General features: G+C 40.6%; 1 protein-coding gene across 1 annotated transcript; it reads right to left on the reverse strand.

The window, feature by feature from the left end:
• Positions 1 to 217: 217 nt before the first annotated feature.
• On the reverse strand, positions 218 to 4,479 carry LOC109197588 (zinc finger protein 431-like). The gene is made up of 3 exons (XM_019352934.1): positions 4,450 to 4,479; positions 2,060 to 2,656; positions 218 to 1,470 (listed from the first exon to the last, which is right to left on the reverse strand). Exons 1-3 carry the CDS (start codon positions 4,465 to 4,467, stop codon positions 898 to 900), a joined length of 1,188 nt encoding a protein of 395 aa, XP_019208479.1. The 5' UTR covers positions 4,468 to 4,479; the 3' UTR covers positions 218 to 897.
• Between the last annotated feature and the right edge of the window lie 16,011 nt (positions 4,480 to 20,490).

A 20,490-nucleotide genomic window follows, 5' to 3' on the forward strand; every position in this document is an offset into this window, starting at 1 on the left:
ACTGTGCTTAGTCTAGTTACTTGTTCTCTGTGTTTAAATGGAAATTTAAATGGACGTCGCAAAGGAAATAATTGTACCCTTAGGCCCCCTCCTTGATTCAGAGCCTTTCCCTTTTCACGTAAATGGCCTCCTTGATCCGCGCTCAAACCAGCGTTCCTCCCTGTCCACGATGTGTACCTGTGTGGCTGGAGGTCACATTGTCAATGGAGAATTGTACTTAGTAGTCAGTATAAGCTTTTAATGATATAAGTTTGCATATGATAAAATACTGCATAATGACCTTTTGATGACTTAGACTGTTGTCCACTACAAGACTTGTTCTGTTCTCTTTTGTAAGTTTCTTCCCACAGTGATAATAAGAGCTGAACAAGCAGTTTCCCTCCATACCAGTTAGAGGAGAGCTGGACACTCTTATCTGCGCTTCCTAACAAGAAGAATCACACACACACACATGCATACGCACCAACATTCCTCTGTCTATGAACAGACGTATTCACTATTGTATTACTTTTGTATATAAATACAGACAGGTGCAAGAACAGAGCGCGCATCACAGGTCAGATTTTTAATAAGCTGCAGGAACCCTGTTCAGTGTGTCATCTGAATCTGACTGTAAACATGTTTCCATTTGTCACTTCAGTCTTTACTCTGACATACAGGAAATGAAATCACAGCTCAAACTTCTTCATCCTACTGCTGGATCAAAGTGAACCACTCAACATGAACACTGAAGCAGAACAGTTTAGAAACCTTAAAATGAGACTAGAGAACCATTTTCATTCATAGTTGCCTCATCAGATCTTTACAGGAGATTCAATCTGAACTCTGTGGAGCCTGATCTCAAGGGATTTGAGTCTGGCCCTGAAACCAGAAGAGGATCTTTCTGTCTCTTCAGATTCACTGTGATGGGAGTGATTCCAGCCCTGAGTGATCACACTGATGTTTGCACAGAGCAGATAATGAAGTGAATGTTTTGGCACATTGGTAACAGTGAAACAGTTTATTAGTAACATGGGATCGTTTGTGTGCGGAGTATGAACTGAGATTCCTGAAGCTCTTGTCACACTGGTCACAGCTGTAGTTTCCTTCCATGTGTGTACGTTCATGACGCCTCCGAGGATCTGATCGTGAGAAGCTTTTGTCACAGTGTCTGCACTTGTATGGTTTCTCTCCTGTGTGGACTCGTTTGTGTGTTTTAAGGTGACTTGCAGTAATGAAAGATGACCCACACTGATCACAGACGTACTTTTTAACCCCACTGTGAATGAGTTCATGTCGTTTTAATCCACTTAATGTGGTGAAGCTTCTCCCACATTCTTTGCAGTATTTCACTTTGTCTCCACTGTGTCTAAGTTGTCTTTTTAGGGTGATATGATGTCTGAAACTTTCCCCACAAAGGTCACAGCGAAAGTCTTTCCCACCACAGTGATGACAGGGTTGAGAACTGGATCCATCTGTGTCGCTCTGCTTCTAAACAAAGACACAAAGACAGTGTAAGTCAGTCCTTCAACATTTTTATCCTGAACGTCGCCTGAAATAAAGAGCATCTCTGCAGACGTCCAATTACATTTTACTGTTTCAGTTAAAAAACTCAGTTTACTGGGCTACAATAACTACAATACTACCACCATAATACTACAGTAATAGTTGTTTCATGTTATAGCAACATCTGACTGACACTAAAGTACTTCTTTGCTAATATTTGCAGGGTACCAACACAGTGTTAAACTACTAATGTAACACTGCAGTAAAACTAATTTAATACTGCATTAATAACACTGTAACTGTGCAGTTATAACACTCCGCTGACTGGGACACAGGAATAACACTACTACCCCATGACACTGCAATTATAATATTAAATTAGTATTTTTGACACTAATGTCTAAGAGTACTAAAGTTATAAATAAGCAGTGATACTACTGATACAATACTACAATACCATTATTATAGCTGCTTTTCCATGCAGTAGAATTGCTAACATGCTAACACAGTTTAATGAGCAGAGTTGTTCCAAACAGTCAGGCTAAAATGACAAGATACAAATATAAATACATACCTCACAGAAACTGCACTTGTAGAGTCTCTTTCTGGTGTGGATCTGTTGGTGTCGTCTCAGGTAATGTGGAGATTTAAAAGTCTTCTCACACAGGTCACATTTATAAGGTCTCTCCTCAGTGTGGGTAAACATGTGTTGTTGTAACTGTGTGTCTGTTATAAACTGTTTGCCACACTGATCACAGCAGTAGACAACATGTCTGGTGTGAATGTGTAGGTGTCTATTTCGGTGCCCTATCCGGCCGAATGTTTTTCCACAAATGTCACAGCTGTATGCCTTAATTCCAGAGTGGGTAACTAGATGCTTCTGTAAGTAGCTACTGTGAGTAAAAGCTCTGCCACACTGATCACAACTATATGCTTTAACTCCACTGTGGATGAGTTGGTGTTTTTTTAGAGCACTCTTCCAGGAAAAAGTCTTTCCACACAAGTCACAGTTGAACGGTCTCTCTCCAGTGTGGATGAACTGATGCTGTTTTAGATTAGCCTTCCCAGTAAAACCCTTCCCACACTCGTCACAGGTGTATGTTTTCTCTCCCTTTCTTCTGTGAGGTTTGTCGGCCTCCTGAGAGCGCTGACTTGTCGCTCCATGTTGGTCCTGCAGTGACAGAGATACAAACAGAGGCAGTGAGTGAAATGCAGTCGAGGAACAAACTGAACCTTCAAACTCCCTCCATTAACACTAGTTTTAAACCTGAAGGTGGAGTGTGGCACCAAACACCTTAAAGGTCTCTTATCCCCACCTGCTGGTAGTAGAAACACATTACATCAGTGTGTTGCTGGCACGCAACTTTGTTTTGATAAAATGAAACTGCTGGCTAAAGGTCCAGCTGTTGTACATCACAGGAAGAGAAATATATATATATTACACTGAAACATGCTGCAAAACAATCTGAGGCAGATTAACTGTGTTATTTAAAGACTGCATGAAGATCCTCTGCAGGTTAGTGCAGGATAAACAGGTTAGTTTGTTGAACTGTGATGGATTTAAAGTAAAGAACAGTGTGTGACTGGTGCTCAGTGACTGTGGTGCTCATGTCAGAGTTAGATTACATCAAGTGTAGCAGAGATTCATTTAAACTGAAGCTCATGATGCTGACATTCATTCACTGAGTTCCACCTTCATACCAACAGTATAGTGTCTAATATAAAGACAGTGTACTGTCAGTGTAGAGGATGGAAATCAGCCAGGACAGCTCATGAAACATCTGCTGACATCTGGTTGAATTCAGTTGTGTACATCCACAGAGAGCAGCAGGTCAGCTGATCACAGCCTGTACTTTAAGAAAATCTACTGGAGCTCTCAATAGAAATTATTGTGAGCTGTGATTCTTTTCCCCACGCTGAGCCACTACAGCTGATTTTAGGGTTCCCACCTGCTCAATCCCACTTTAACCTCTTCCCTGCTCATGTTCCTGTTTAGAGCCAAAGTCACCCTCTACAGTGTAGGCAACAGAAAATACACATATATTTTATTTTCCTTCATTTTCTACTAACTGATTCAAACAGAGTACCTTTATTAGAAATAAATAGTTTGTATTTCATTTACTAATCTTATTTTGACATTACATTAATAAAGCACAAGGTTCAGTTAGCTTTGGATAAAAAAAGGTGGTAAAAATGTTCATCAAGGAGCTACTTTTACTTTTTTACTATGATTACATTTCAGAGCCTGTACTCTTTCACTGTTACTTAAGTAAAGAAGTTGAATGAATACTTTTACTGAAGTATTTTTAACACTAATATCTGTACTTCTACTTAAGTATAGAGTAAATGTACTTTTGCCTCCTCTGATAATTTCTATAATATTATTTATATCAGTGATGGCCAAATGAAGCTTTCTGAAACACTGAAACTTGTATTGAAAAAGGTTCATTACTCAAAGCTTTTCAACACAGTCCTCTTTGGTGACATCTGCTGGCCAAAAATATGAAGAGCAGCTTGAATCTACAAATTATAATAAAGAGTTTCATTATAATTGCCCACTCTACAGAGCTCAGCTGACAGCTTCTGTTTAATATCAGGCTGCTGTTGTGGTGCTTTGAACATTTATTTTTGGGGTAATGAAAAAAATGTTTTGTCTATTTGATTATTATAGGCAGCTGTGGCTACAACCGTAGCTTGCCTCCACCAGTGTGTGAATGTGAGAGTGAATGAATAATGTCATTGTAAAGCGCTTTGGGTGCCTTGAAAAGCGCTATATAAATCCAATGCATTATTATTATTATTATTAATAATAATTTTGATGAATAAACCTTCCTTATTTTAACATGTGCTGTGCTGTGGTCTCTAAAAAACAACATAATATACAACACAGTGATATAACAGGTTGGGAGTATGAGAGTTTTAGACGTGACTGATTATTTGGTGAAACTGTGATATTTTCCTCACCTTCTGTGTTGAGCTCATTGTTTCCTCTGTAGTGACTCAGCTGAGTCCAGATGGCTGAAAATGTTCCTCTGCTGCTCCGTCAGACTCTTCTCCTCCTGCTGATCAGCTGGGACACAAAACAGATCTTTGTTAGGCTCCACACTGCACTGAAGAGTCAAAGTGTCTCATATGTTCATCTGACAACACAAAGTACATATTTCACTCTGATTGCTTGTAGAAATCTTGTGAGACGTGTTGTGCTGCAAAGTGAGGAAACTCTCTCACTCACTTATACTTCAGGAGGAACTTTGTGACATTGGCTCTAATATTCTAAGCAGCCCTTTACTATGACAGGGCCAGAAAGTCATGTTTCAAGGTTTGGGAGAAGGACCATGTTAAAGGTGGATTGGGGTTTATACACTTTGTTATGATACAGGTAAGGCTGTAAGAGCCTGAGAAGGTGTCCTGAATGAACCTCTAAAACCAGTTTTCAGCTAACGACTCTTCTTCAGTCTGGAAAACAGCAACTACAAGTTTAAAGACTGGGTAAGTGACGGAAGTGACGAACAAGGTAAGGTAAGCGACTCATGTTGTACCTGACGTCAGACGCCGGAGATTTTGGCGGAAAATTAAAGCGAATGGTAGTTTAGAATTGAACAAAGTTTCTTTAAGCTTCAGTATTACCAAATATACTAATCAATTGTCATATAACTAACAACATTTGTCCTATCATCTCTAACACCCTGGAGGACAACGAGGAGAGTTTAGACGCTCTGCAAGAATACATCGACCGGTGCTTCCATGACCTAGTCATGAACAAGGCCCAGAGTGCGTCTTCCCCGGCCAAAGTTGAGACGCCGTCATCTAAAAGATGTCGCCCGGCAGACTCCCCCGGCACAACATCGCCTGCCGGCAAAGACATCAGACATCCTGGAGTCAATCGATAAGCGATTGTCCAGTTTTGATGCTAGGCTGTCCCTGGTGGAGATCTTACACCGGGAATTTAAATCTCTGAGAGAATCCCTGGAATTCAGCCAGCAGCAGGTGGAAAAACTTGCTGCGGAAAACGCCACGCTACGGGACTCTGTCAAATCTCTAACCGAAAATGTGACCCAATTAAACATAGAAAATAAAAAAATAAAAGAGACCGTTATCGATCTACAAGCCCTTAGCATGAGAAATAATCTTGTGTTTTCTGGCATTCCAGAGTCTGCCGGAGAGGACCCGGAAACGACCGTGAGAAGCTTTATTAAAACCCACCTGAAGCTGCTGGAGGACACGGTGAAAAACATAGGGTCTGAAAGAGTCCATCGCATCGGGGCTCCGAAGACAGGAAGCGGGAGACCGCGTCCTATTGTGGCCAAATTCGGCCACTTTAAGCAGAAGGAGCAGGTGAAGAGTCGCGGCAGAGAGCTGAAAGGAACGGACTTCAGCGTGAACGACCAGTTCCCCAGAGAGATCCTGGAACGACGCAGGGTCCTGTTCCCAGTCCGACTTAGTTTTATCCAGAAAGGCTCCCGGGCTGTCATCGCCGTGGACCAGCTCTACGTGGACGGACAGCTCTACCGCGACCCCGGCATCACTCCGTGGCTGTATTGACCGCACACCAGATAAGAATCCGCTGCGCTATTCTCTTCACTCACACTCTCTTGTATTAACATCTGTTTAACTTTGTAATATCAGTTTGCTAATCTAGTATAATGTCACCGTCACTCTCCGCCAATGCCTTAACTGGAATGTGTCCGTTTTTATTTCTTTTTTCCCTCTCTCTCTCTCTTGTCGCTCACCTTGCTCTTTGGTTTCTTTGCTTCGCTTTTCTATCACTGCGGCGATCACCTGTTTCCCTATCCATCCACAAACAACACCGTCTATTTCTACATGCTCACTCTGCACGATCACGCACACACATGCGTTTAAAGGCAACACATTTACAACAGCCACACAGCGCACACAGATATAGGACACACGCACACATTTGCTCATATTAGTTATTATGCACACACATAGTCAGACCTATGGAGCTTCACGCTGCGGATTTTCTTCTCTTTATTTACAAAAAAAATATGATGTGTTTCCATTTTCCTCAAGCAAGACACACAGCGTATGTCATTAGCCACAAACACACAACTATGGGCACGCTAAGGTTTGTCTCATGGAATGTGCATGGAGCTGGCTCTAGGGAAAAAAGGTTGTGCAAAACGCTGCAGCTAGGCTTTTGACAAAATCCTCCAAGTACTCACATGTGACACCGTTGTTATCTCAGTTACACTGGCTTCCTGTTAAATTCAGAGTCGATTTTAAGATCCTGGTCTTGACCTACAGAGCTGTGCACGGACTGGCACCAGCCTACATCTTTGATCTGCTACAGCCTTATGTCCCTAGCAGGTCTTTGAGGTCATCTGATCAGGGCTTACTTGCTATAAAAAATACTAAGAGGAGGACTAAGGGTGATAGAGCTTTTGCCACTGTGGCCCCGAGACTGTGGAACTCTCTCCCCCAAGCATTAAGAACTGTGGACTCAGTAGCTGTTTTTAAAAAACAACTCAAAACTCACCTTTTTAAAACTGCTTTTGGTTAATTTTTTGCCTGTTTTATTTAGTCTTTTTAAATCTTTCTATGACTTGTAATTTTATGTGCAGCACTTTGTGATTCTGTCTTGAAAGGTGCTATATAAATAAAAATTTATTTATTATTTAAAAAAGGTTAAAAATACTTAACCAACTTAAAAAACTACAGGCAGATGTTGTTTTATTACAGGAGACCCACATACCTGTCACAGGTTTGAATAAACTTACAACACCTGAGTTTCCTAATGTGTTCTCAGCCTGTTATAATTTTAGACAAAGGGGAGTAGCAATTTTAATACATAAAAATATTAATTTCACAATATTTGACACAGTTATCCAGAGGGCAGATTCCTAATCGTTAAACTATCTATACTTAACCAAAAGCTATGTATTGTAAGTATATATGGTCCAAATGTTGATGATCCCTCATTCTTCCACGGTTTTTTTAGTGCACTCTCCGAACACCTAGATGGCACACTTGTTCTTGGAGGCGACCTCAACCTTGGACTAAATGAAGAAATGGATAGGCTCAATACAGCAGGAACTCAGCGTAATTGGCAGTCCACAAATATAATCAAACAGTATATGAGCGACTTTGGTCTTTGCGATGCATGGCGCTCCCTTCACCCCACCAGTAAGGAATATACTTTTTTCTCACATGTTCATCGCTCCTACTCTCGTCTGGATTATTTTTTGGTCAGCAGCTCACTGCTGAGGGACATTTCAGACACTGAGATTCATCCTATAGCTGTCAGCGATCATGCTCCTGTATCTGTAACACTAATGCAGAAGAATAATACCACACCAAGTAAAAACTGGAGATTTAATACATCGCTGCTCAAAGATGAAGAGTTTATCAAATACTTTAAAAAAGAATGGACTTCATATTTAGACTTTAATGACATTCCTGGAACATCAGCATCTGTCCTCTGGGAAGCAGGGAAAGCCGTGATGAGAGGTAAAATAATCTCTTTCTCATCACATAAGAAGAAAGAAGAAAACAAAAATATTCAGGAACTAGAAAAAAACATCAAATCCTTAGAAAAAGCCTATGTATCACACCAAGATCAAGAAATATTAAACAAAATACGCAAAACAAAACTAGAATTAAATGAAATTATTAATAAAAAGACTAAATTCTTAGTGCAAAGACTTCGCCTGCAAAATTATGAACACGGTAACAAATCCGGACAATTTCTTGCTAACCAGTTAAAAATCAATAAGGAAAAAACAACTATATGTGCTGTTAAAGATTTATCTGGGAACACAATATATGATCTTAAAAAAATAAACAAAATTTTTAGGGATTTCTATGAAACTTTATATACACCACAAATAAACCCATCTAAAAACGAAATTGATCAGTTTTTGGACAACATAACTCTTCCAAAATTATTAGACACCCAAGCAATGGCACTGGATTCACCACTGACGCCAGGTGAACTCCAGGAAGCCCTGATAAGTATGCCCAATAATAAGGCTCCAGGTCCAGACGGCTTTCCTGCAGAATTCTACAAAGAATTCTGGACGATTCTAGCACCAGTTTTTTACAGAACGTTGTTGGAAATCAAAGAAAAGGGCAGACTTCCATCAAATATGAACTCTGCAAATATCAGTCTCTTACTAAAACCAGGCAAAGACCCTGTATATCCCTCAAGCTATCGTCCAATATCCCTTATAAATGTAGACCTTAAAATAATCTGCAAAGCTCTCTCGAAGAGATTAGAGAAAATAACCCCCCTCTTAATTCATCCTGACCAAACTGGTTTCATAAAAGGTAGGCACTCAACAACTAATACACGTAGATTACTTAATTTAATAGACTATTCATGCAGTAAAAACATTGAACCCATAATATTGTCTCTTGATGCAGAAAAAGCGTTTGACAGAGTTAACTGGAAATTTCTATTTGCAACTTTACACAAATTTGGTTTTGGATCCTCTTTCATAAACTGGTTAAAAATATTATATAATTCCCCAACAGCTTGTGTCAGAACAAATGACCAAACATCCTCCAGCTTCTGTCTCCTGAGGGGCACCAGGCAGGGATGCCCACTCTCCCCTTCACTGTTTGCAGTTTTTATTGAGCCACTAGCAGCAGCAATTAGACAGAATTCAGTAATTAAGGGCATAAAATGCAAGAATATAGAACATAAAATCAGCCTTTATGCAGATGATGTGTTACTTTTTCTCCAAAACTCACAAACCAATATCTCTGGGGTGATTGAATTGATAAATTCTTTCTCAAGAGTCTCAGATTATTCAATTAACTGGTCAAAATCTACAGTTCTTCCGATTAATTGCTCCTTCCATAATTCTTCTCCTACACCACTGCAATCTGGAAATATAAAATATTTAGGTATTAATGTCTCTTCTAAGCTTTCAGAATTAACTAAATTAAACCACATCCCGCTTTTAAAGACAGTAGAAGGCGATCTGGCTAGATGGAAATCTTTACCCATATCACTCATGGGAAGGGTCGCCGCTATAAAAATGATGGTCTTGCCAAAAATAAACTATTTGTTTTCAATGATCCCAAATAAGCCATCACAAGATTGGTTCAGATCTCTAGACTCATATATTTCTAAATTCCTTTGGAAAGATAAACCCCCACGTATCAGCTTAAAAACATTACAAAGGACCAAGGATAAAGGAGGATTAGATCTGCCCAACTTTAATCACTATTTTTTAGCCAACAGGCTTCAGTTCATCTCTAGATGGTTTAAACACACCTTCTTAGATGAACCTTGGATAGATGTAGAACAGGCACTATGTAATAATCTAGAAATTTCAGACCTACCATTTATCAGTTCAAACATCAAACGACATGAATGCTTTAAAAGCATCAACATCAGCTCTTCTCTGACAGCATGGTGGGAGTTTCTAAAAATGACAGAGTCCTCATTAATCCCATGCAAACGTACACCTATCTGGAACAATCCGGACATATTACAAAACAATAATATGATAAACTTTCCAGATTGGAGTTGCAAAGGAATTAAATACTTGGAACATATATTGGAAGGAACAGACTTTATTTCGTTTGACAGACTAGTTACACAATATGGGATCAACAAGAAACGATTTTTGGAATATCAACAAATTAAATCCATAGTAAAAAAGAGATTTAATCCCAGTGAAGCTGAATTACAAACACCACCAAGTGTGGTACATTTTTTTTTAATCTAAAACCCCCCAAATTATTGTCTAAAATATACAGAATGCTTTCTAAAATAGATGAATCAATATCCCTTCCTATTGCAAAATGGGAAGCAGATTTATCAATCAGCTTAGACCAAAACCTTTGGTCTCAGGTATGCTTAAAAACCTTTCAATGGATCAGAAATCCCAGTTTGCAATTAATACAATACAAAATATTACATAGAGTGCACTATACAGGTCATAGGATGTTCAAGATGGGCTATACGTCTTCCAACAACTGCTCACACTGTCTAGCAAATACACCGGACAATTACATCCACGCTCTTTGGTTCTGTCCACCAGTTCAGAAGTTTTGGCGTGAGATATGTGAAGACTTATCAAAGTGTCTGAAATGTAACATTCCAGCCTCCCCTTTAGTGTGCTTGCTGAGCAACTTGGATGAGGTCACTGCAGAAATAAACACAGCCCACATTGTTTTTACGGCCCTATGCATTGCCAAGAAAACGGTCCTCCTTAACTGGAAAAATAAAAATAATCTTAATTCTAATCAATATAAAAACCATCTAATAGATCACATTAGTCTTGATACAGCCTCTGCCACCATATTTGATCAATCCCTTTGGGCTCCTTTGGGTTCCTTTGATCGGCTTCATCACCTAGTGGGGGTGGGGGGGTCATGGTTTGGTCCTGCCTTCGCTATTGTGGTTGATATGGGGGTAGGGACGGCCTTAGGGCATCTGGGGAGTCCCTAGGGACGTTTTCCCTGGAGGGCCTAACCCGGGGGATGTGGCCATGACCTGGTTAGGGGCTCTGATGGCTCCTAGATGGTGTTTTCCTTGTGGCTGCGTACAGCGGAGATGGGGGAGGGTCTGTACTGGCGGACGTTGGTTACTGGCCTGGTGGCCTGGTTGCCCCCGGGTGGGTCCGGGACGGGTGTGGAGGCTTGGGGTCTGGGGGTGCTCTGCCCCTGGTCTGGGGTGCTGGCAGGGCCTTGGGGGCTTGGGTCCTGGCTGTTGTGTCGCCGGGGCTGTGGGCGGGTGGGTGCAGGGGGGCTCAGCCCCAGTGCAGGGGACCTCTGGTGCATCAGCCCAACTAGGGGGCTCTCTAACTGGTGGGGAGGCTGTTATATCTTTGCAGGTGGTCTCCTCTCTACAGGAGCTCACTTTGCAGGTGGGGGAGAGATATAGGAGAGGTAGAGAATGAACTCAACCTGGGTGTCTATTGTCTTGTGTAGTTTGGGAGATGATTGGATGATGGGGTGGGTGCAGTTTTCTCTGCGGTGGAGTCGGGTGGGCTGCCCCGGACTCTGTAGGGCTGGGCGGTGCTGCTGCTGTGGGTCCCGGTCCGGATGGGCCTGGGCCCCCTTGCCCTGGTGGGTTCCAGAGTTGGGGGTGCCTACTGGGGTGCAGATATGTCACCAGGGTGCAGGGGAGGCACTCCCCCTCTGTCCCCTTCTGGCTACCTGTGCCTCAATTTTATTCTGCAACCTAGACATCCCCATTACTCACACTCTCACATAACACATACATATAGGGCCTTGGGGGTGGGCACGTTTTACAGCATCCTCTGGATGCTGTAAAACGAAGAAACGAGGGGAAAAAAAAAGTTTAAAGACTCCATCAACAATTCACACCCAGCCAACAGCCTGAACAGCTGCTCCTGTGGTTTCCACAAACAGGGACAGACCTGTTACTCCCCCACCCCACACTTTCAACTCCTTCAGCCCCCCAGTCCCACCACCTCCACCATTCCTAAAAGTTTGGTTCTGTGCAGCCATTCCCCAACTCTCTGTGAACGGTACTGTCCTGATTCTTTGATGTTGGGCTGAGAACAAAAAAACATTACTCAGATCTTGTCCAGTCAACAACAATTATTTATTAAGCACATATGTGGGAGATGTACACGACACCACCCTCAGCGTAGTCCAGTAGATCTCAAAGAGGAAGCCCTTCGATATCCAGTTTTATATGTCAGGGTTCACGCCCCTTCATGCGTAAGCAGATAACATAACATGCGCCAGTGACGGTGAGTGACAGCTGTCTGCAACTCCTTTTATAGTATTGATGTTTGTTCCTCACTAACGGTTTCAACACTCTCTCACCTCCATCTGTTTCCTGTTTCTCGTTGTGAGGCCCCATGATCGTATATGACACATCCTGTTCTAATCTGCGCAGGCACGTATGCAGTTACAAGCAAAACACTACTTTAAATGTCTTCCAGTTTAAACCTTCTATCACCTCTTGATTAATATGGCACTTATTGAAATATTGCAACATTTATATTTCCCACAGTACTGATGGTCATTGATCAGTGGTTTCAGTGCTTTACTTCCTGCTTTGACTGCAGCTGTGTTTGACACAGGAAGACATTATTACATTCTTCACGATTATACTTTATTCTTTTTGGGGGAAGTGCAGCTTTAAACCTTCACATGATTCAAGTCAACCCAACAAATCAATCTGAACAATCACAAGTGGGAAAAACTTCTGTAGATAAAATAAAATAAAACCCAACATTCAATCCACAACATGATTAAAACATGATTCTCCCAAATCACCAAGAGCTGCACATTAACCAGCACAATATATTTTTATTCTCTGTGCTTTCAAATATGAACACTGTTTACTTTCATCTCTGTTTCATTAGTTTTTGTTAACATCTTCCTGTGCATCACTTTACAGCAGCCAGACTCATTAAAATGAGACTTTGTAGGAGTTCACTTCCTCTCATGTGTTCATCCACAGCAGCTGACTAAAGACTAAATTATATTTTTTATTTTCTTAACATACCTGTTAATTCAGTCAAAGCTGGCCTCTCTTTTGAAATCAGGTGTCCGCGTATCTTTCCGTAATACTTAGAATACAAAGGAAACGCAAACCATGGTGGAGGCTGGGTTGACACCAGTAGCATGTTGAGCTAATGATTAGTTGGTGTTTTTCTCCAAACACTCTCTCACTCTTCTCTCAACGTGTTGACAATAAACTGTGAACAGACACCGAGGAGAGCAGCAGAAGACCTCATTCAGGAGCTAAACTCAACATGAACTGAACTCACAGTAAAGTTAGCTCGGTGCTTACCTTTAGATGAGCCCACAAACCGAGAGAAACTCCGTGATGAAGCTGGAACTCTTTCCAAACACAGGAAACAGATCAGGGAGCAGAGACCCACGTGGTTCACGCTGATCTTATGGGCTCAAAATGTGGTCATAAATATTTTGTACTTGTAAATCAGTTTTGTATGTGTAAAAAGAATTTGTGTGTGTGTAAAAAAGATTTGTGTGTGCGTAAAAAAGATTTGTGTGTGCGTAAAAAAGATTTGTGTGTGCGTAAAAAAGATTTGTGTGTGGACTTAGCCAAAAAAACCCTGCAAGTTACAAGTACGAATTTTGACCCTATTTTTCTTCCTTTCGTCTGATTGGTCAATGTCATGTCAATCACAAATGTAACAATCCAATCAGAGAACAGATGGGTTTGGCTGTCGGAGGGGCACTTTTTTGAACTGCAGGTCCTTGAAGGGTAATACAGTTTGAAGCTGGAGGATCTCTATGTAAATATCCGATAGCAGCTAGGTCCCCTAACTTTCAGTAGCTGTTGAAAGGATAAAGTTGTGGTATATCAGTGGTTAGAAATACCATTATTACTTTAGGATTAGTTTAACACAAAGTCAGGGCTGACCCGGGACCATTGCTGTGAGTCACAGTGCGCAGCATAAAAGTCCTTTCACATCGGACGCAGGATGTGCTGCTAATGCTAACTAAAAGCAAAAGATCCAGAATTTGTTGCGCTGGCTGCTGAGCTCTGTCGGTTTTTGCAGCAGCTCTACCTGTACTAGATGCACCTGCTCCTTGTCATTTCTATCTCTGACTTTAGGTCCTCCACAAGAGTTTCAGTTTTTTTTGCTAGTTCTTCAAATGTTCAATAAAAACATGTATGCTAATTCATAACGAAGAAAGCTTTGTAATCAAGACTGTCATTTCCAAAACACTGCCCCCCCCCCGCGGTCCGCAGCGCTGTTGAAAAGGCTGTGGAAGTCCCTGTATTAAACACGTAGACCTGTGACACAAAAATCACCAAACTCGGATGACCACAGACTGTTTTCCTTCGTGGTGATGAAGGAAAACGCTGGGTTGGCATGTAAAAGGGCATTTATTCCCTTCAAGGACCTGCAGTTCAAAAAAAGCGCCCCTCCGACAGCCAAACCCATCTGTTCTCTGATTGGATTGTTACATTTGTGATTGACAGAACATTGACCAATCAGATGAAAGGAAAAAAATAGGGTCAAAATTGACTATGTGCACGAGAAAATGCTAACTTCCTGGTTTGAGGCCGGATGTGGGGTTGTACATTTCCGGTAGCTTTACTTTGCGGTAAATCGCTACTGCGAAGATATACTCCAAAATCCTGTCCAAAACTCGAAAACGGAAAGATTGCGTTAAGTTCCAAAGAGCAGAAGGTGGGAACACTCACCACTGTTGTGTCACAAAAAAATCTAATGATAGATTTTGACGTTTAACCACTTAAGCCCCACGCCCCCAGTACCGGGGGCAAAAAGGAGGAGATCACGTTTAATCGGTTATAACGCGGGTTGAGAAATATAAGTCCAGACATGTGTGGTATCCACAGAAGCCTCAGAATCTCAGCTAAAATGTCATTTAAACCATTTCTACAACCACCAAACACACCGAAAATAAGCCGCGATTAAACGAGCAGTTACGTAAATGCACAGAAGTCCGCTAAACAAACAAAACCGAACCAGAAATTCTTCAGACTTCATGTAACCGGTTAAAGATAGGCTGGTTAGCTCCCAGAGCTATAACTGACTCCACACACCAAGTTTCACCACGATCAGACCAAAATTCACTGAATTAGCCGCAAAAGAAGACCACAAAAACACACAGCGGCGCAAATGCGCTAAGACAGAAATTGGCTTACCGTCCCGATTTCCTCCATTATTTTCGCTGGTAGCCGGTAACCACGTGATTGACATTTAAAGAGTTTAGATCGATCGGTTGTTTACATCACTCAACACAAGCAGAACTGCATCACTGCAGCATAAGACACATCGTCCACATTCAGAAGCACATCTCTGTATAGTGACTGGTCTTATTCTTTAAACAGGCAAATGTTCAGCATTCAAACTACAGGTGAACAACAGTCACAGATGTTTCCCGTTATGTTGATATCAGCGAGTCAAGTACACACCTACACAGCATGTTAACAAACCGTGAAAAAAGCCACACAAAAAATGAACGATTGCTGGTAAGGGTTTCTATACATTAGTATGTATGAAGGGTATTTTGTGACTTACCTTCAAAATTACAGTGGTCCCTCGTTATAACGTGGTTCACCTTTCACCTCGCTGTTTTGCGGATTTTTTAGTGCAAGTTTTCATGCTTATTTTTACGTCACATTGTGTCCTGCATCCTGATCGCTGCAGACGATCTCCTCCGTGAAGTCTCTCCTGTACAGTACAGAATCGCTGCATCGATTGCTAGCAGTGTGACTCTGAAGTGCAGTACTGGATGTCCACGATGTCCGCGCATCAAAAAATAAAATTGGCTACTTGATTTCACCTATCGCTGGTTATTTTTAGAACATAACACCCGCAATAAAGGAGGGACAGCTGAGAAATATAACATTTGAATCCCTTTTCTCTTTTGCTCTGAGGCGTGGGGGCAAAATATCGACAAGTCCATGAACATCATTTACAGATATATTGGGTAAATGCCCAAGACATCTATAGAAATGTAAATCGACGCTTAATGCATTCATTTGGTTAACTTGTTTTCGACAGTAAACAGGGCGCGAATAGGACACCGGAAACAAAGCTCCCCACAGGATTTTCCGCACCGGAAGTAGCATATGCTAACGTGCACATAGTCAATTCGTACTTGTAACTTGCAGGGGTTTTTTTTGGCTAAGTCCACACACAAATCCTTTTTACACACACACAAATCTTTTTTACACATACAAATCCTGATTTACAAGTACAAAATATTTATGACCACATTTTGAGCCCATATGATCTCAGCTACGATCCAGGAGACAAGGGTGGGCAGATCGATGCAGATATCGATACAAACGTTGGTTGAGTTTGTTTTATCATCCAAATTCACTATTTACTCACTTTGGATGAAAAAAAGCTCCGTCCGTCATCCCGGAAGGCGTGTCGTCTTCTTCACATCGTTTATTGGCGGTTGTCAAACACCAAAATGATGCATTACCGCCACCAACTGGTGTGGAGTGTGAATTGAAACGTCGACCAGCCACAATTTACTCTCTTTTAAAATCTGGAATAAGGCCTGATCACTTTTACTTCTTGAGTCTTTTTGCAGTAAATCAATAAGATCCAGTTTCAGTTTTATGTTACTGAGGTTTTGAATCATTGTAATATAACATGTTCTAGAGTTTCCTCTTCTCCACAGGAATCACATTTCTCTGTATTAAGTTTCCTTATCATGAATAGTGTTGGGCAAGTTACTTAGAAAAAGTAATTAATTATAGTTACTAGTTACTTTTTTTGAAGAAGTAACTGAGTTAGTAACTGAGTTACAATATTCTAAAAGTAATTAATTACTTGAAAAGTAACTATTGCGTTACTTAAAAAAAAAGTTTAACCCTCTGGGGTCCAGGGTATAATTGGCCATTTTTAACTACTTTTGATTTTTCCCTCCACATTTTACCTTTAAAAACTATTTATTTGCCTTGTTTGGTATCATTCTTTTCAGCACAACCTCACGTGTCTGAATTTACAGTTATGTTTTCATTTTGACATACTGTATTAACACAATTGATCTAAAATCAGACAAAAAACATAAAATCAGAGTAGATAAAAGGATTTTTTTTACTGTAACAACCACAAACATGTTTAATGAATCATATTTCATGACTTTAAATGCAAATACAAATTGTCAATTTTAAAATCATATGTACAAGTTTTGCAAACAACAAAGTTATTTGCATCCATTTATCTTTTATCTTGATTTTTTTAAATAACTTTTCAAACTATTTACAGAACAATCAGCTGTTCTTCAATAAGATGCCACACAAATTATTTGTGCCACTCCAAAACAATAATTTCTGTCCACTATAAAGGAGAACATCACAGCCTGATACCTGCAGGTCTGACAGCAGCAGGTGTATTCACTCCTGTTTCTACCTGGAGACAGCAGTCGCCTCATTGTTCTGATACACAACACTAAACTATCCAAAACACTACACACTAACTACACAAGACAACACATTAACTACACACTCCAAACACGCTGAACGTGACAAATTTCTCACATCTCAAAACTCACTGTCTCTCTTTTTCTCTCTGTCTCTCTCTCCTAAAACTTCTGTTGTTGTTTCTTTTGTTTTTTTCTCCTCATAAGCAGAGAGATCTTGCTAGCGCTGTCCTTAGACAGTAAACGTGACGAAACTATTGAGGAAAACACGCCGCGTATATATTGTTCATCATGACTCTGGTTTTACGTGGCCTATCAACACAATTTAAAAACTGGTAGATATCACCTTGTTGCTTTGTCTTTAAGTGGTCATGTGATTGACAGGAAACAGCAGCACTCATGCGATTGTTTTGCCCCCTTAGCTCCAGGTGTTGTGCCAAGAAGTGATTGCCGTCCGCGGGAGCGCGCGCAGCTGCTTAAAGCTGTAGCGTCCACCTTAATTACTTAGATAAGAGGGTCCAGTAGTAGATGAGAGGAATAGGGAAGGATTTGTCTGTGTGTTTTAGTTTGGCTTAGCTGTAGGCCTGAGAGTGTGTGTAATTGTTTAGAGGGAAAGGAATTTATGGACACTGGGGGTCTGCCTGTCATAAAAGGAGACAGGAAGCTGCAGTTGGGGATTGCTGATGCTGATGCTTGTACCTGAGAAACTCATAATTGTTATAACTTAGAAGTAGGTTTGCAGGAGACTCTCCACCTTATCTGTAAATGTAAGACAACAAGAGGCCAATGATGTGGATGCAGTGGATGCAGAGTCGGGGTCTCAGTGTTTGTAATATATTAACTCTATTTTCTATGTTGTGTAGAAGAATTTGGGGTAGCTTGGGTGAAGAGATTACTTTTATCACAGGCAGGAAGTCACTTACACAGAGACACACACAGTGCTTTGACTGTTACGACGTACCCACACCCACATGCACACTCACTCACGTGCACTTACACATACACACAGGTACTCATGTGCACTCACATAGACATCTCAAATAGACATTGGTGCAGCACAAGTAATTTATTGTATGAAGGAAATTCTCTTTTGTGTTAATATTTTGAACATGCATTTCTGTCATCCTGTTAATTTAGTGGGTTAATAGCTGATATGGAAATTAGTTGATTGTTACTAGATCAGGGAAGGATGACTGGATTATAAAACAAGTGAATAAGATGTAGCAGAGGGTTGAGTTTCCTGTTTCTGATGTATGGGTGAAGCTTGCACCCAGATATACACTCTAAATACATAAGAACAAACTTGTGTCGTGAAATACACGGCAACATGTTACACATTTACTTTTGGAGAGAAAAAAAAGGAGAAAAGCTAAATGAAATGATTGGGTCTGTGAAAATGAAAAATGAGTGAAAAAGCACAGACCTGGGGAAGAAATTCACATTCCAGTGATGAAACATTGATATGAAGTGTTTAGGAAGCTTTAAATGGTGAACATTTGTGTTGTGGGAATTGTGCAGCTGCTAATAAAAAAGGGGGAAATTTCTCTGTGTATTTAGCAGGTGGAAGTATGCTGGTTGGCCCCAGACTTTCCAGAATTGTGTGATATTCTGAAGCACTTGTGGGCAACCAGTAAATATGATGTGGGGAAAATGAACAAAGGTAGTGACTCTTAAGTCTGATTTCAAACCATGTAAGCATCAGTTGTTAATTAAAGCCAGAAGCAGTGACTGCAGCACTGCATGGCAGGTTCTAACCCCTACAGCATGTTGTTTCACCTGAAAGTAAGACATCTCCTGTGAATTTGTTCTGGCAGACTTTGGAGTTTTATTTTAGTATCAGGCTGATTCTGCCAGTTAGCTTTAGGTTGTTTTTCTGTTTCTAAGAGAAAGACTGTTTTTGGGGTTTTTTTACACTTAGACATGTCTGGAACTATGCCCAATATGTTTTTTGTACCAGTGCACTTAGGAAAAAACCTGCCAGGTATCATTCCTCTGTGGGTGATATTTTGTGTGTTGATGATTTAAAAGCAGGCCTGCAAGATTGGGAGTAAAAGCGCTATAAAATACTTTAATTGAGAGCAAATATAAGGTGAGCTTCTCTAGATTACAATGGGCTTCTGAGGAAATTCACCTACCTAGGACCCTGACCATATTAGATTGTAAGTCCTGTGTTTATGATTGTAGTGATTCAATCCATTTCAAAAGCATCTCTCCTCCTTTTGATGTAACCCAAGGTTGACGTTTTCTTTGCAGATGAAAAACAAATGCTGTTTCATTTCTGTATATGATCTCATATTGTGTTTTCTTTTATGATATAACTGCCATCCGTCGAACAAAGGGTGGAGACCCAGATGGATAGAAGATGACCATAAAATGTGAATTTGTTTTTTCCGCCTGACTTTAGGGAGGATGCACATTGTGAATTCTTTGAGTACACAATGGTGCTGATGTTCAGTAGTTAGAAAAGAAATCTCCATGTGTTTTTATGTGATTCTTAATTAATTATTTTAAATTCTTAATTGTGGTATCACAAAGGGTGGAAAGTGGTGGCAGATTTCTTTTCTCATGTATTCATCACATATTTAATCATATCACATTAGTAATAGTAATATAACTTTCTCACTTTACTATAGTAAGAGCACTCCTGTCACTAGTGTACATGCATCTGGAATGTTAACACAGTGAGGCCAATGTAATGGGAGACGTTAAACAGATAGTGAGACTCCTTCTGCTTATCGGGGATTTAAATCTTTAGGTGACGGCCAAGCAGAAAACAAGGTCATAATTCTCTCTGTGAGGGAGAAGGTAGAGCCCCCTGTGAGAGGGGCCAACATGTAAGAGTTTGGGGAATGTTCTTTGTGTCTGTATATAAGATGTAAGGGCGGTGGCCACAATTCAGAGATGGTCCTGGTTTTTCACTGTGATGCTCTCTCCACATTGCAATGTGTTTATTAAACCCACTTCAAATCCAGCTCACTGGGTGTGTTGCAGGTTATTGTTAAATTTTTCACACCACTGGTATTAACTCAGCCAGTTAGTGCGAGACAAATCCAGCTGCTCATTAAAGCTTTTTGGTTTGATCAGTCAACTTTGTGTTCTGTACTTACGTTACTTACATCTATGTATATTTTTTAGCTTAGACATGTGTGTCATGCAAGCTAACAG

This window comes from Oreochromis niloticus, linkage group LG9 (assembly GCF_001858045.2).
Source record: "Oreochromis niloticus isolate F11D_XX linkage group LG9, O_niloticus_UMD_NMBU, whole genome shotgun sequence".
Taxonomy (NCBI): Eukaryota; Metazoa; Chordata; class Actinopteri; order Cichliformes; family Cichlidae; genus Oreochromis; species Oreochromis niloticus.